Source organism: Hirundo rustica, chromosome 1 (assembly GCF_015227805.2).
Source record: "Hirundo rustica isolate bHirRus1 chromosome 1, bHirRus1.pri.v3, whole genome shotgun sequence".
Classification (NCBI taxonomy): Eukaryota; Metazoa; Chordata; class Aves; order Passeriformes; family Hirundinidae; genus Hirundo; species Hirundo rustica.
The window spans coordinates 43,681,942-43,694,286 of NC_053450.1; the positions used below are offsets into that span (position 1 = coordinate 43,681,942).

Below are 12,345 nucleotides of genomic sequence, written 5' to 3' on the forward strand. Positions count from 1 at the left end.
GACGATTAATAAAGAAGAACAATCTTATCCCCACAAAGATAGACATAAACTAATTTCTAGGATTTAGCCACTACAAAGAGCTTGTTTTTTATCTTTTCCAACACGGTCACATTGCAAAATACTTTTCTAAATGATTCAGCATTCTGCTGAATGCAAAAAGTACTTTGTAAAGCTAAAGAAACAGTTACATCATTACTTGACTTCACTTAAGCAGAGACAAGACTCTTAGTGAACACTATATTTTGTGCTCCCTAGGGAACTTTTCCAATTAAATTTCATGCAGAGCAGGAAAATCTGCCTATCACATGGAGATTAAGAATTTGCTCTTAGCATACCTTCAGAGAAAAATCTTTCTTAATTACAGAACATGATCCATGAACCTCACTTAAAAAAACACAGAAAATAAAACCAGAAAATGTATCCACCACCTCAAGAGATATTGCTTCGAAATAGTTACAGATCCAGCTGAAGAACTAAATAAACCAAAGAAGGAGAACCAACCAAAACTTTAAAGCCAAATCTCCATATGACATGCAATAATGCAAAGAAAAGAGAATGTTAACTTCTAATTGGGCAAGCATGTAAGCAAATATGCTACTGTCTCTGGGAATAAATGCATATTAGGCAAGCAAATTCACCATGAAGAAAGAATATCTGTTACACAGGGCCCCATCCCCCCAAAAATCATAACATAACAATCAGAATCTAATTGCTAAATCACCTCTCTGCCTGCAGTTGCTTAGATCTGTCAAACTTTAAAAAGCAGCCACTGAGGACAAAAAACAAAATTGACCATGGATTTTCCAGGTAGACAGAAAGACATCTTCCTGAGAAAGGGTCAGCTGCTGAGTTTGAAAAAGGGACAGGTAAACAGAAAAATAAAAATTTCCAAGGGAACACAGACTTTAGAAAAATATCAGTATTACAAGTAAGACATTTATTTTACTCCTACTCACCTAAACCAGATTTTTTTAATCTCTTTAAGTGCTGGCTTGTTTGCTTTCCAGTTGGAGACTTTTGCCCATGTTTCATCTCTTTATCAGAACCATCTGCTTCACCATTTTTAGATTCAGATCCTTTGGAAAAAGAAAAATCCCTTAAATACGATGCTTTTGCACTTTTACTAACAATCCCCTCAACACCCCCTACACTGTAAACAAACAAATCAACAAAAATTAGGATTTTAAAAATTTGACATTTTCTTGCTGAAAGGAAATATATTTTTCTGGTCACAACACAATTCCTCCTCATCAGAGGAACTGGAAGTAAAAGCTCAATAAATCAATTAAGTGCTGAAAACTAAAGTTTACTGAACACTGCAGTCAATAAAAACGTTCAGTGATCTAATAAAAATAACATAGTTCTATAATGCCCAGGAGATATGTTTAAAAATATTTTAACCTTACGTTATGGGACAGTAAAGCAAGCTAAGGCTGAAAAAAGATAATTTCTTTTTGAAGAAACATTTAAAGAAAAGATATGTTTGGAAATACAATTGTCAATTTGTGTTAAATGTAGAAACAGAAATCCCTTAAAATTAAGCAACTTAACCACTAGAGCTAAAGGTCAAGGTTATGCTGCAGTGATAAGCATGGTATAAGAAGAAGAAAAGCTAACAAAAGGATTTGAGCATTGCAATGCAGAACTGAGACACAAATTCACATTCACAGAGAAGCTTGCCTTCCACCCCCTCCTCTTTTTATGGCATTGAATACCAGCATGTGGTCCTCCATTAGAGCTTCAGAGCCAAACAAAATGTTACTTTGCATTCCTTTAAAGCTGCTGCTATTACCAATTGTCATTTTACTGCGTGCCTTCAGTTCTTTACTAAAGAAAAATCTCTATCCTTGAGACATGAGTCTTGATAAGGAAATAAAGACGTTAAACAAAGCCACCCAGTGGAAATATTATTTCAGCAATTCCAATATCTGATTCAGAGGAAGGCTCTGTGACTAGAGCTGATCTTGCAAATGGTTCTTTAGCTATTTACCTGAAGGTGAATCCGACTGCTCATCGGACACCTTTAATGGTGTCAAAACAACACGAGGAACAGTCTTGTTTACCATCATTGAGACTCCATTTCTTCTTTTCTGCTGTTGTCTCAAAGCCTACAAAAACGATAACAAAACATAAAACTGTAACAAAAAATAATGCTTGTAAGTGAAATACACATATTTCTCTGCCATTAAAATGAATCCCTTAAAATAAGCATAATTTACACAGCTACTGACTTGCCAGACTTCACACTTGTCCTCTTTATGTCATTTTCTTTTAAAATACAAAATCAGGCTTTTGTTCCTTTTTTTTAATAGAGAAAGAAGATGCACCTTAGATCATTTTCCAATCCAGATTTGACAACAAAGAAGCAGTAACTGTTTGCTCTACCTTAACAGCACAACGTGATAACCCATGAAATGTGAAAGTAAGACTTCAGAAAAAAAAGTAGACCCAAAATGTTTGAAAACCAGAACAAAAATATATATGTCTGCACATCTCTCGCAGGTGCATCCTCTCCAGTATACTGCTCAGTCAATCAAGTTAACACAGAGTGTCATCAGTATGTACAGCATGTAAGGACTACAGTATTGATGCACTCACTCAGCCGTGAGTAGTGCTGCACAAAATCACTGAACATGGCAGGAATCATTTATTTTCGTGAAGGGAATCAGTCCTAATCTTGGAAACCTTGCAGCATTTGGCTTCTGTCTGTTTGACTTTGGGCATTAACCTTCAGAACACGAACATGATGGTGTTCTGGCAAATCTGGGGAAAAATGATACACTAATAAATCTCTACAAATGGTATTGCTTTGTGTTTCATAAATGTATCAAATACAGGGCTGATAATGTAATATAAAATATCTACAGATTAGAAATAGCAAATATCAATCAGACTGTTTTATATGGAAAATGATACCTCATTCAAAAGGTCTTAAAACATACAAATATGAATACCTGCTATTTAATACTTCTGCAAGCATCAAAATTCTAGAATGAATCAGAATGGGCTGGGCTTAATACAGATCTCTCCTAGCCTCCTGTCTATTTTTCTCCATTCTTATGTGCAGTCTATTTTTACAATTGCAATTTGTGTTATGAACCAGGGGGATTTATCAAAGTAATACCATATCAACAAAGAATTATTTGATATGAATTATCCCTATAGGTTTATGAGCATGAATGACTGATGCCCTATAAGGTTTAAGTCGGTAACTTTAATGGATTGTAATACCTTTCCAAATTGTTCACAAAGCTAAATAATAGGAAAAAGAACCTCTGAGAAGAAAGAAATCAATATTGGTCTATTCCTCTAAATAACATTCTACACAACGTAAAATACACCAGGCTACATAGAAGCTATTTCATGGATTAACCCATTCTATTGTACTTCTTAAAGGACACGTAGGCACTGTGCAATAAAAAGCAAATTAGAACACTTGAAATCAAACAAAGAGAGGAAGCTTGTCAGATCTGCATTGAACCAAAGAAGCAGCAGAAAGCCATAAAGAATAGCCTATACTTCAAACATTTTTGAGACAAAAAATTCACACTGGTATCGAGCAAGCACAGCCAGACTTGTGGACAGAAAATTCTAAAGTGTTAACATTTCTCAGAAATTCCTCAAAATTCCAAAAATTACCCTGCAAACCTAAGTGTCAAATCAGGTGATCCTTAATTAACAGTAATACTATAGAGACAGTAGAAAACAGTTCACTAAAAATTAACTGAAAAGACTGGCAACATCTGCACTACCAATACAATATGACCACAACCCAAACTTTGTGTCATGGTACCCCACAGCCCAATTTGCCTCATGTCATCCTCATTTCCTCCATGCAAGGCAAATGGTTAGAGCCCAAACAATGCTCCCTGTTCTCCTCCTGCCTCCTTCTGACTTTCCAAGACAATTTCTACCTCCACCAAGGTTCCATTGCCTTGCTGCCAGCATCCATATGGAAATACCATTTTAATGATTTATACAGCCACTGTGGTAAAGGCAGACTCTTTGTCAAGCCTCGCAGATGATTCTCAGTGCTTAGACTGAACTCCCGCGAAGGAGAGAAAGGAACCAGTGGCGGATCCACCACCAGTGACAAGCACGCAGTGTTCGTACACCTCAGGCGACACACGTCCTGCTGGAGTGAGGGCAATGGTACCCAATACTTGTCAGGAGCACCACTTACCTTCTTTTCTGTTTCTGCCAGGCCCCCTGTGGCCCTTGAGCACACATTTATGCAACTCATCTGGCATTTGCAAGAAGCAGAGGCCAATAAATGCCCATGGAGCACTAACACAAGACACTCCCAGGACAGTTAGATGAGGAAATACAGCTGGGAGCAGACAAAAAACTATTTACTTCGAGGCATAGCACACTTCTTGAGCTACAAGCTAAGCACCTCTATATGTGAGGGTTAAGCACAAACCTTAAAGACACCATTTCCCTTTGACAAACATTTGTTTTTCAGGGGTTCTTTTTCCCTAACATACATTGATTCACTGCCAGTCCCTTCCCCAGCTCCACCAGTTTCACAGTGCAAGGAACTGATTACCAGAAAGGGCCCAAGTTAAGTCTGAAAATCAAGCTGACAGTAAAGCTACACACATCTAAAGAACAAAAAAAAAAAAAAAAAAAAAAAAAAAAAAAAAAAAAAAAAAAAAAAAAAATCCAACCCAAATAAGTCCCCAAAACCCAACACCGCCCCCCCCCCCCCCCCCCCCAATGTGGACATTAAATCTAAGTAAAATTTTTAACACAAAGTTAACGAATTACCAATAAATTACCCTGTGTACAGAGAATAGACACATAATCTTCCCAATGCCTGTCTTTTCATTTGTTAAATGAAAGTTATGAGACAGAGGAAGAGGGCACAAAGATATGAAGTAAATAATCTAACATATGATTTGCAGGGTAAAGAGATGGCTGAGATGCACAGGCATTCCTGTTGTGATACGGCCAGCTAATCACAACCGTTTTGTGCTAAATTCTCCTCTGAATTTGAAGCTGCAGGATCTGAAATTTTGGACAGACAAGTCTTTGCAAGACAACACTAGGAGCAACCCAGCAGTGGGAGAAACTGCTGACTGACACCCAGTTACAAGAGAAGCCAAACACCAGAAGGAATTAGGTATAAACAAAGGACAATCTCTGTTGTCTCCACCAAGGACAAATATATAACTTCTCTACACCTAGCCTGAGGGATATTAATTTTAGAATACAAGACTACTGTAGGATAAGACAAGAATCTTGTAACCCAAGATTAATTCTACTCAGCCGGGAAGTCAATGAGATTATTTCAAGTGAAACATGCACCAAATGCCTGCTATACTGAGCTTTTAGTGCGCCAAGCTAATTTAGTGCTTTCCTAGTCACCACGACCCAATAAATCAAATTTGTAACTAGCACTGAAGAAAATGAGAAATGTTGTAAGTTATTCCATGGAAAAATGGTTCCAGACATCACTATAGATACAGAAACAGTAACCAACACATACTAGATTGTCATCTTTTACTGACACAGACTTTTGCATCTCATCCATATTTAGAGATATATAAACTTCTAGCTGGACTTCCTACAGAACTGCAAGAAATAGATGATGATTTTACCAAGCGGTAAGGTGCCACTTTCACTACAGAACATTACAGAAAAACACAGGTAGTGCATATGATAGCTTACATAAAGAATATTTTTCTTCAATGAGACTCTATGCTTACATTTCAAATGCATTCAATCACTTAATGCAAAAGGCTTGAGTTAAAAAAGCTGCACGATTTAAATACCTAGAATTGATCACTGCTGAAGTATTCTCTAAGACATGACTGCCATCTTATTTGTACAACAAATAAATAAAAAAAAGAAAGAAAATGAAAGTTCATGTAATATACAAGTTAAAACATTACAAGCTCTCTTAAAATTACCACCAAAATGTAATACTTACATACAGCCTTTCACAAGCAGATTTGCAAAGGACATCTGTGAATCTCTCGCACATAATGAGTATGGAGAATTCCCAGTATTCCCATTCATAAAAATGAACCTGTGACCATCTGTTGAATAACACTGCCATGGTCATTATATAGTGCTTGGCATAATTATTTGGTTTAATGAAGTTATTTTTATTGCCAAAATCTTTAAGTAAACTATCAATCCATTTTCATCCAAAGAATTCAAAATAAAATAAAAAGATGAGAATTAAGAAAACATAAACTCTGAAGATAGACGGCAGAAGAAAAATACCGTGAAATTAACAGTGAACTTCTAATTTCAAGTGTTTTTTTTTTTTAATAAAGAGGTGACAAGAGCAAGGTTCCTTCTTTTTTTCAGGGAGTTTCTATCCGTATTGGAGTACAGCAGTATTTTGGAGGTTTCATGAATGCCATTATATGCTCTTAAGAATAAAAATTTAATGTTTAGTGGATCTTAACACAGGAAAGACTTTTTCACCCATGTGACACAATGGTTGACTGTCTTCAGGAAAAACTGATAAAGTCATCTTTCAAGCAGGAATGAAAGGAAACAATATAAACTAAAAGGTATCTGAAGATGGGGGCAAAATACCTCCCCAAAAGAGCACCAGAAGCAAAATGTCAGCCTCTGTGCTCTGATTTTTACTGCTGCTTGGTAATTTTTTTTTATTATTTTTCTTTCACACATCTTTTCAACTCAGGATGAAAAAAATAGAGCACAAAGATAAACCATTAAGGCAGAAAACCACTTTCATTTGAGCTTAAATGCATGACACGCTGAGAATGTTAAAAATTAAGTTATTATCAACAAAGACATGTAACACTTGGTTGCATTAAGCAACATCGTCCCAGATTTCTACTTGTTCCATAAATGTCAAGTCTACATTCTGAAACTCATGTAATGAAACATAACCTTTGAAATTTCACACATTATGGATCAGAAATATAGAGCTATGGAATTCCTCCATTCTGCCATGTGAAAACACAAGCTATGATACACTGAGCAAAGTCTCTTGCACAAAATAAATAACAACTCTCTATCATGGTTATGGATCCCAAATTGACAAAGATGAAACAGGTTTACGGTTTATCACTGATTCACTTAACACCACCATAAAATTCAGTCTTTGTCTTCTCTCTCACCCTCATTTTGTCAGCAAAGTTAGGAGCCTTTAATTCCCATGTCTCAGTTAAATTAAAATTTCTCAGTGGCAGCCTGTTTCACAGATAGACAGAGCAGTTAAACTAAAGCAGTAAGCACAAAAAATCATGATGAGTAAGCCCATTATTATTTCCTGGATGCCACTAATTCTTATATTAAACATAAACAAAGCACTGAGTTATAAGCATGTGACCATAAGATTAAAATGCCATAAAGATGTCCTATGGAAACAACTACAAAACACAAAGTGCCATTTCCAAAGCAAATTAATTCACTTCCAACCAGACTAGTACACTGAACATGTTGGTATGGTGCCAAGTGTACACAATTGGTCATCTGGAGATGAAGAGTAGTGTCAGAATCCGCAGGATGGAAGTTTGGAAACCTGGGGTTTATTTTCAAACAAATGCTGATACCTTCTTAAATAAACATCTATTCTTGTCCCATGCCATCCTCCTACCTTGTGATAGCTACACCTGTATTTGGAATAAAAATAATATCTTGGTGTGTATTTGTTCCTTAGGTCTCAGTAGGGCTCAGGGTCTTTCTGTAGGACTACAGTACACATTAACACTGGACATTTACCTGTGTACCAGCCAACACTGAAGTGCTTTGACCTTTGTGGGGCAGAGACAAGGAGATTTGTCTGTTCACATGTGTGTCTGTACACCTGCAAGCCAGCACTGCTTTCTACAGGATTACAGCAATGCAGTTACAGCTATAGTTGCTGCAGATCACGACAGACTGCAAAGTAAATGTTTTTGGTGCTTTCCCAAGCACAGAAAAAAGGACAAAAATCACATGTGATGTGTTCAATGCCTGTTTTGACTTGCATGTGAACGGGAATGATGATGACATATGCATCAACTCAGTGAAAGCCTTTTTACAAAGAGAAGAATTGGGATTTTTTTAATGGTTTGTGTAGTATTAAATCAACAACATCCATCAGCTGAAAAGTGTTTTATGGGGAAATCTGTTCTTTGGCACAACAAAGCACATATAGGTAAGAAAACAGGTTGTAGAAAGCAGTTTAAAAACAAATTAAAATAAAGATAGAAGTGTCAATACAAAATCTTAGAACGGTAATCAACACTTTCCATTAGGTGAAATTTTCAAACACACTCTGCACAGTGGCCAAAGCACACAGCAGGGGCTTCATGGTTAGACTCCCCAGATAAAAAAAAAATCTCCTCATATTACCACTCAGAGAATTTACATTGCACCAATGTAAGCAATGTAATGTCCTTCTGCCTGACATCCTGTTTCAGCCTGGGTACTTCTGCTTGCCCACACATCCTGAGCACACAGCCTTCTGGGGACCTCCCTAACAGCTCCTGGAACCATCTACCATTTGTAGATAACTGCTTGTCAACATTTTGTAGGAGGCTTCCTAGAGCTCTGAAGAGTTGTGAGCTGTTCCAAATCCTGCCTTTCCCTGAAAAGGCCAACACTTTCTAGGATGCACTTCAAAATCCAGGCATGAATCAGTGTCACCTGGGTATAATTTCATGTTACAAACTATTCAAATCAAAAGCTGTTCTTTTTACATGCCCAAAAGAAGATACTCACTTAGATATTCACTGCCACTATAAGGAAAAATCACATAACTCCACTGGAAAAACTTAAATGGGACTCCAGTCTCTAGTGATCATATTTTCATTAATACAATAGCAATGACCAATCCATCTGAAATAGTTCCCCAGCCTACTTAAGGGACAGGCTGCTTAAAGAAACACGTTATCAGACAAATGGAATGCTTTGAACTAGGCTGATATCTTCAGCGTGGTTACCTGAGACTTGGAAAAAGCAACTGCGTCTACAGAACAGAAGGAAGAGAACACTTTCAACCTATATTTGGGAAGAAGATTCCACTATGCCACAGTGGTAGGTTTAAACAAAGGTAATGCTCATGCCAGGACATATTTTAAGTGAGGGATACTGTCCTATACTGAGGTAGAAGGGCAACTACACTTCACTGCTTAAAATTGCTTTAAAATTCTTTAGTTATTTCTCAGACGAAGAACTTCTGTAAAATACATTTATTAAAACAGAAAATGTGCAGCAGTGCTGTAAAAAGCATGCTGTGCAAACAACCCCAGAAGAGAAACAAGCAGAATGCTCCAGCAACTGGGAGGTAGTTATTAAAAAACAGTACAAAAAGAAAGCAGGGATTGTGTGGATTCCTGTCCCTTTCCTTCCATCACAGGTAAGGGCTGAGGACCACGGGGATGACCCATGAGAGAGTCTCATAAACATTGTCTTGTGTCTTACCAAAGCACTGTGTTGAGCAGCTGGTACATGCTGCCCATGCATAGGGACCTTCAGAGGGACATACCGTGCAGCCAGCCTTCGGGCAATGCATGTATTCCCTGAACAGCTTCTGCTGGAACTCTTGCTCTCCCAGCTTCTTTTCCCCATTATGCAGTCTCCCTGCCATAGTTTCTCTGTCCTCTTCCCTAGACTTGTCTTGGCAATCAGAAAATCAATTTAGTTTATCATCTTCGAACTTCAATTTTCCGGAGCGCATTTTGTAAACTCCAGTGTCCCTTCCCATGTCTCTCTAGAAGTCAAAAAGCAACATGTTTTCCTTCTTTTCCATTTGTTGTCAGGAAAATTTGTCAAGAATCATCACTTATGTTGCCAGACATCTGATCAAATGCTTCAGTTAGGGAGCCAGAATTCTCCAACTGCGGCATTGGTACATTTGTTGAATCTGAAATGAAACATAAGGAGGTGGTTAACAGAGACACTGAGCAATTGCAGAAAATTCTCTATAATGAGGAATTCTGTATAAAAAAATACCTCTCAGTTCACAGTGGATTTTCAGAACCTTTCAGGAAGACACCCTGCACTTAAATTCTAAGTGATTAGGACAAAATCATAAAGATCTCTTCTGTCACCTTTGCTTCTTTGGGGTGAGGAAGGGAAAGCAGGGCAGGCAAATATATCAGGCTTATATTAGAGCATGTGAGGGAGCAGCTGCTCAAATGAGTCAAGGAGAGACACCACAGACAGACTCATACTGGATTACTTCCTAAGGACAGCAAAAGGCCTCAAGATAACCTGCATCTGGCTGTAGTCAAGGGAAGAAGTCCTAACAGAATAAATGTGGAGGGAGCAAGACTGGTGAGTTTGCTCTTCCCTCAAAGAAAGGTAGGCAGTGTGAGCTGAAGACAGGAAAGCAAATTCACACCAGCATCATGGGAGATCAGGGTTCTACCTTCAGTGCCAACCTAGGCACTTGGACATCTGTGTCCAAAATGAAAAAAAAGAAACAAACGAGATCTTGATAAACTAATTCTATGAATTTGGGTAATTCAGGGCTAAGAATTACAGTTGAGGTAGAAATATCAGCCTGAAAAGTTATTTTGAGCTGTACAAGTCTAATGTCCTACAATTCAGAAGCAACACATGAGCTAAACCATAACTTCCCCATAGCTCTATTACTGCTTGGGGCGTGACAGCATACAACTGAAAAAAAAATATAAAGGGGGAATGGAGCTGCCATTTCTATTACGAGAACAAATCCTACAAATGGGTGCCTTCCTTCTCATTAAAAACCTGCATCTACCCACTTTATGAATTAAATAGTGGCATACATACGAACCCAGCCACCAAGCATGCAGACAAAGCCCAAAGTTAAGGAAAACAAAACAAACCATGGCAGTGACATACCTTGTGTTGATTCCCTTATTTCCTGAGCTTCTCTCCTCCCAAACCCACTTGGCTGCTGTCTCTGGAGTTTCTGTCTCTACAAAGAGATCTGGATGCCCAGCACAGTCTCAGACATGTCCTGGTTCTGTATTCAGATCCTGAGTCTGAATGGAGTATCCTTCTCTTCTCCCAACAGAAAATTTATGGGTACCCTTCTTGGTGCTGATTCCAAAGTGCCAAAAGGGAGGCAGGATTTTCTTCCATGTCTGGGAGGTCTACTATCATCCCAGACACCATTATAGCGCATCTTCAAGTTCTTTCTCCTCTCTTGGTACTGACCCAGGGAACACCTGGTACACTGACGGGCAAGGTGCTCTTACACTTGGCTATCAGAGTCCAACAGACACTAACACCACCTCAATGTCCTGGATATTCACACATTCTCAGTGTTACCTATGTGAGGCCAGTTTGCAGGTATGATCGCTTCTTCTGAGAAATGTTCCAAGAACATCTTGATAGATACAGATAAATCTGTACACAGCGAAGACTTCCACAAAAAAAGTATCACCTCAAGTCAATGGAACAGAAAGTGGACCAGAAAGAAGCATGTAGATACTATGCCATGACTTGATGTCCATACTGGAGTTAGCCTTGTCCAGAGCAAGAATAATGCACACAGTAGTGTGACCATGTACCAATGCTAGCAGATGCAGGTGTAGTTCAGTACTTTCCCAGGAAGAGGTCCTTATATGGGTCTGCATGCCAAAACTCTCGAGTGTGAAAATGAGGTAAATCAGTATGGAACTGATCAGCACTGATAGGAAATCAGTGTGTGACAGCGTGCCATAAGCCTTCTTTTCAAAGGTACAAGATCAGCAACAGCTGGGCACACGTGCCCAAGCACTTCCAACAGCACAAGGGAAACAGAAATCTGTAAAATCTGCCATCAGAAAGCCAAGCATGAAATGCAGCTCTATACCACAGGCTCTTTTGTCTATACCCTCATGAACAGGAACTGGTTTGTGGGAGATTACACTCAGAGTAAAGTGTAAGCATTTTACAAGAGCAAAACTGAAACTCTGTCAGAAACCAAAGGGAAGAACAAAATACACTCAGTGGTAAAACACGCAAAATCTCTTTCCCAACAAGGACAGCATGGAAGGTGGTGAAGCTAGAAAGTTTCCAGATGAAAATGGCAGCCCAGCCTTTCAAAGGTGAGAACATAAGGGCTGATCTGTGACACCTTATGAAAATCCACTGCAACTGCAAACCTCCTTAGTCCCTGCAAAACACCCCATATCCACTGCTACCTGAGAGAAATCAAAAACCAAGAGCCGGGGCTCAAAAAATGCCCTTTCCTCCATGCATCTTGCAGAGCTCAAGAAATGCAGCATTGTGACTAGTTTCATTCATGAGAACATCCTAAAATGAGGGCTGTTACAAGCCAAACGAGATTATTCTTTGCAATCTAAACCCAGGAATATATCTCCAGAATTCATTAAAAAGCAAATCATATGTAAATCCAGCACACAATAATTTAAAGAGAATTACATATGAGTGGTTAAT

The 12,345-nt window shown here is 38.4% G+C and overlaps 1 protein-coding gene across 1 annotated transcript in view; it reads right to left on the reverse strand.

The window, feature by feature from the left end:
- The window catches only part of ASXL3 (ASXL transcriptional regulator 3), a 130,809-nt gene that overhangs the window by 46,004 nt on the left and 72,460 nt on the right, over window positions 1–12,345 (reverse strand). Inside the window, exons 7-8 of the mRNA XM_040080988.1 lie at window positions 1,991–2,108; window positions 957–1,076 (exon numbers count right to left, since the gene is read on the reverse strand). Of these exons, the coding sequence (XP_039936922.1) occupies window positions 957–1,076; window positions 1,991–2,108 (238 nt within the window). The remainder of the gene's footprint in view (window positions 1–956; window positions 1,077–1,990; window positions 2,109–12,345) is intronic.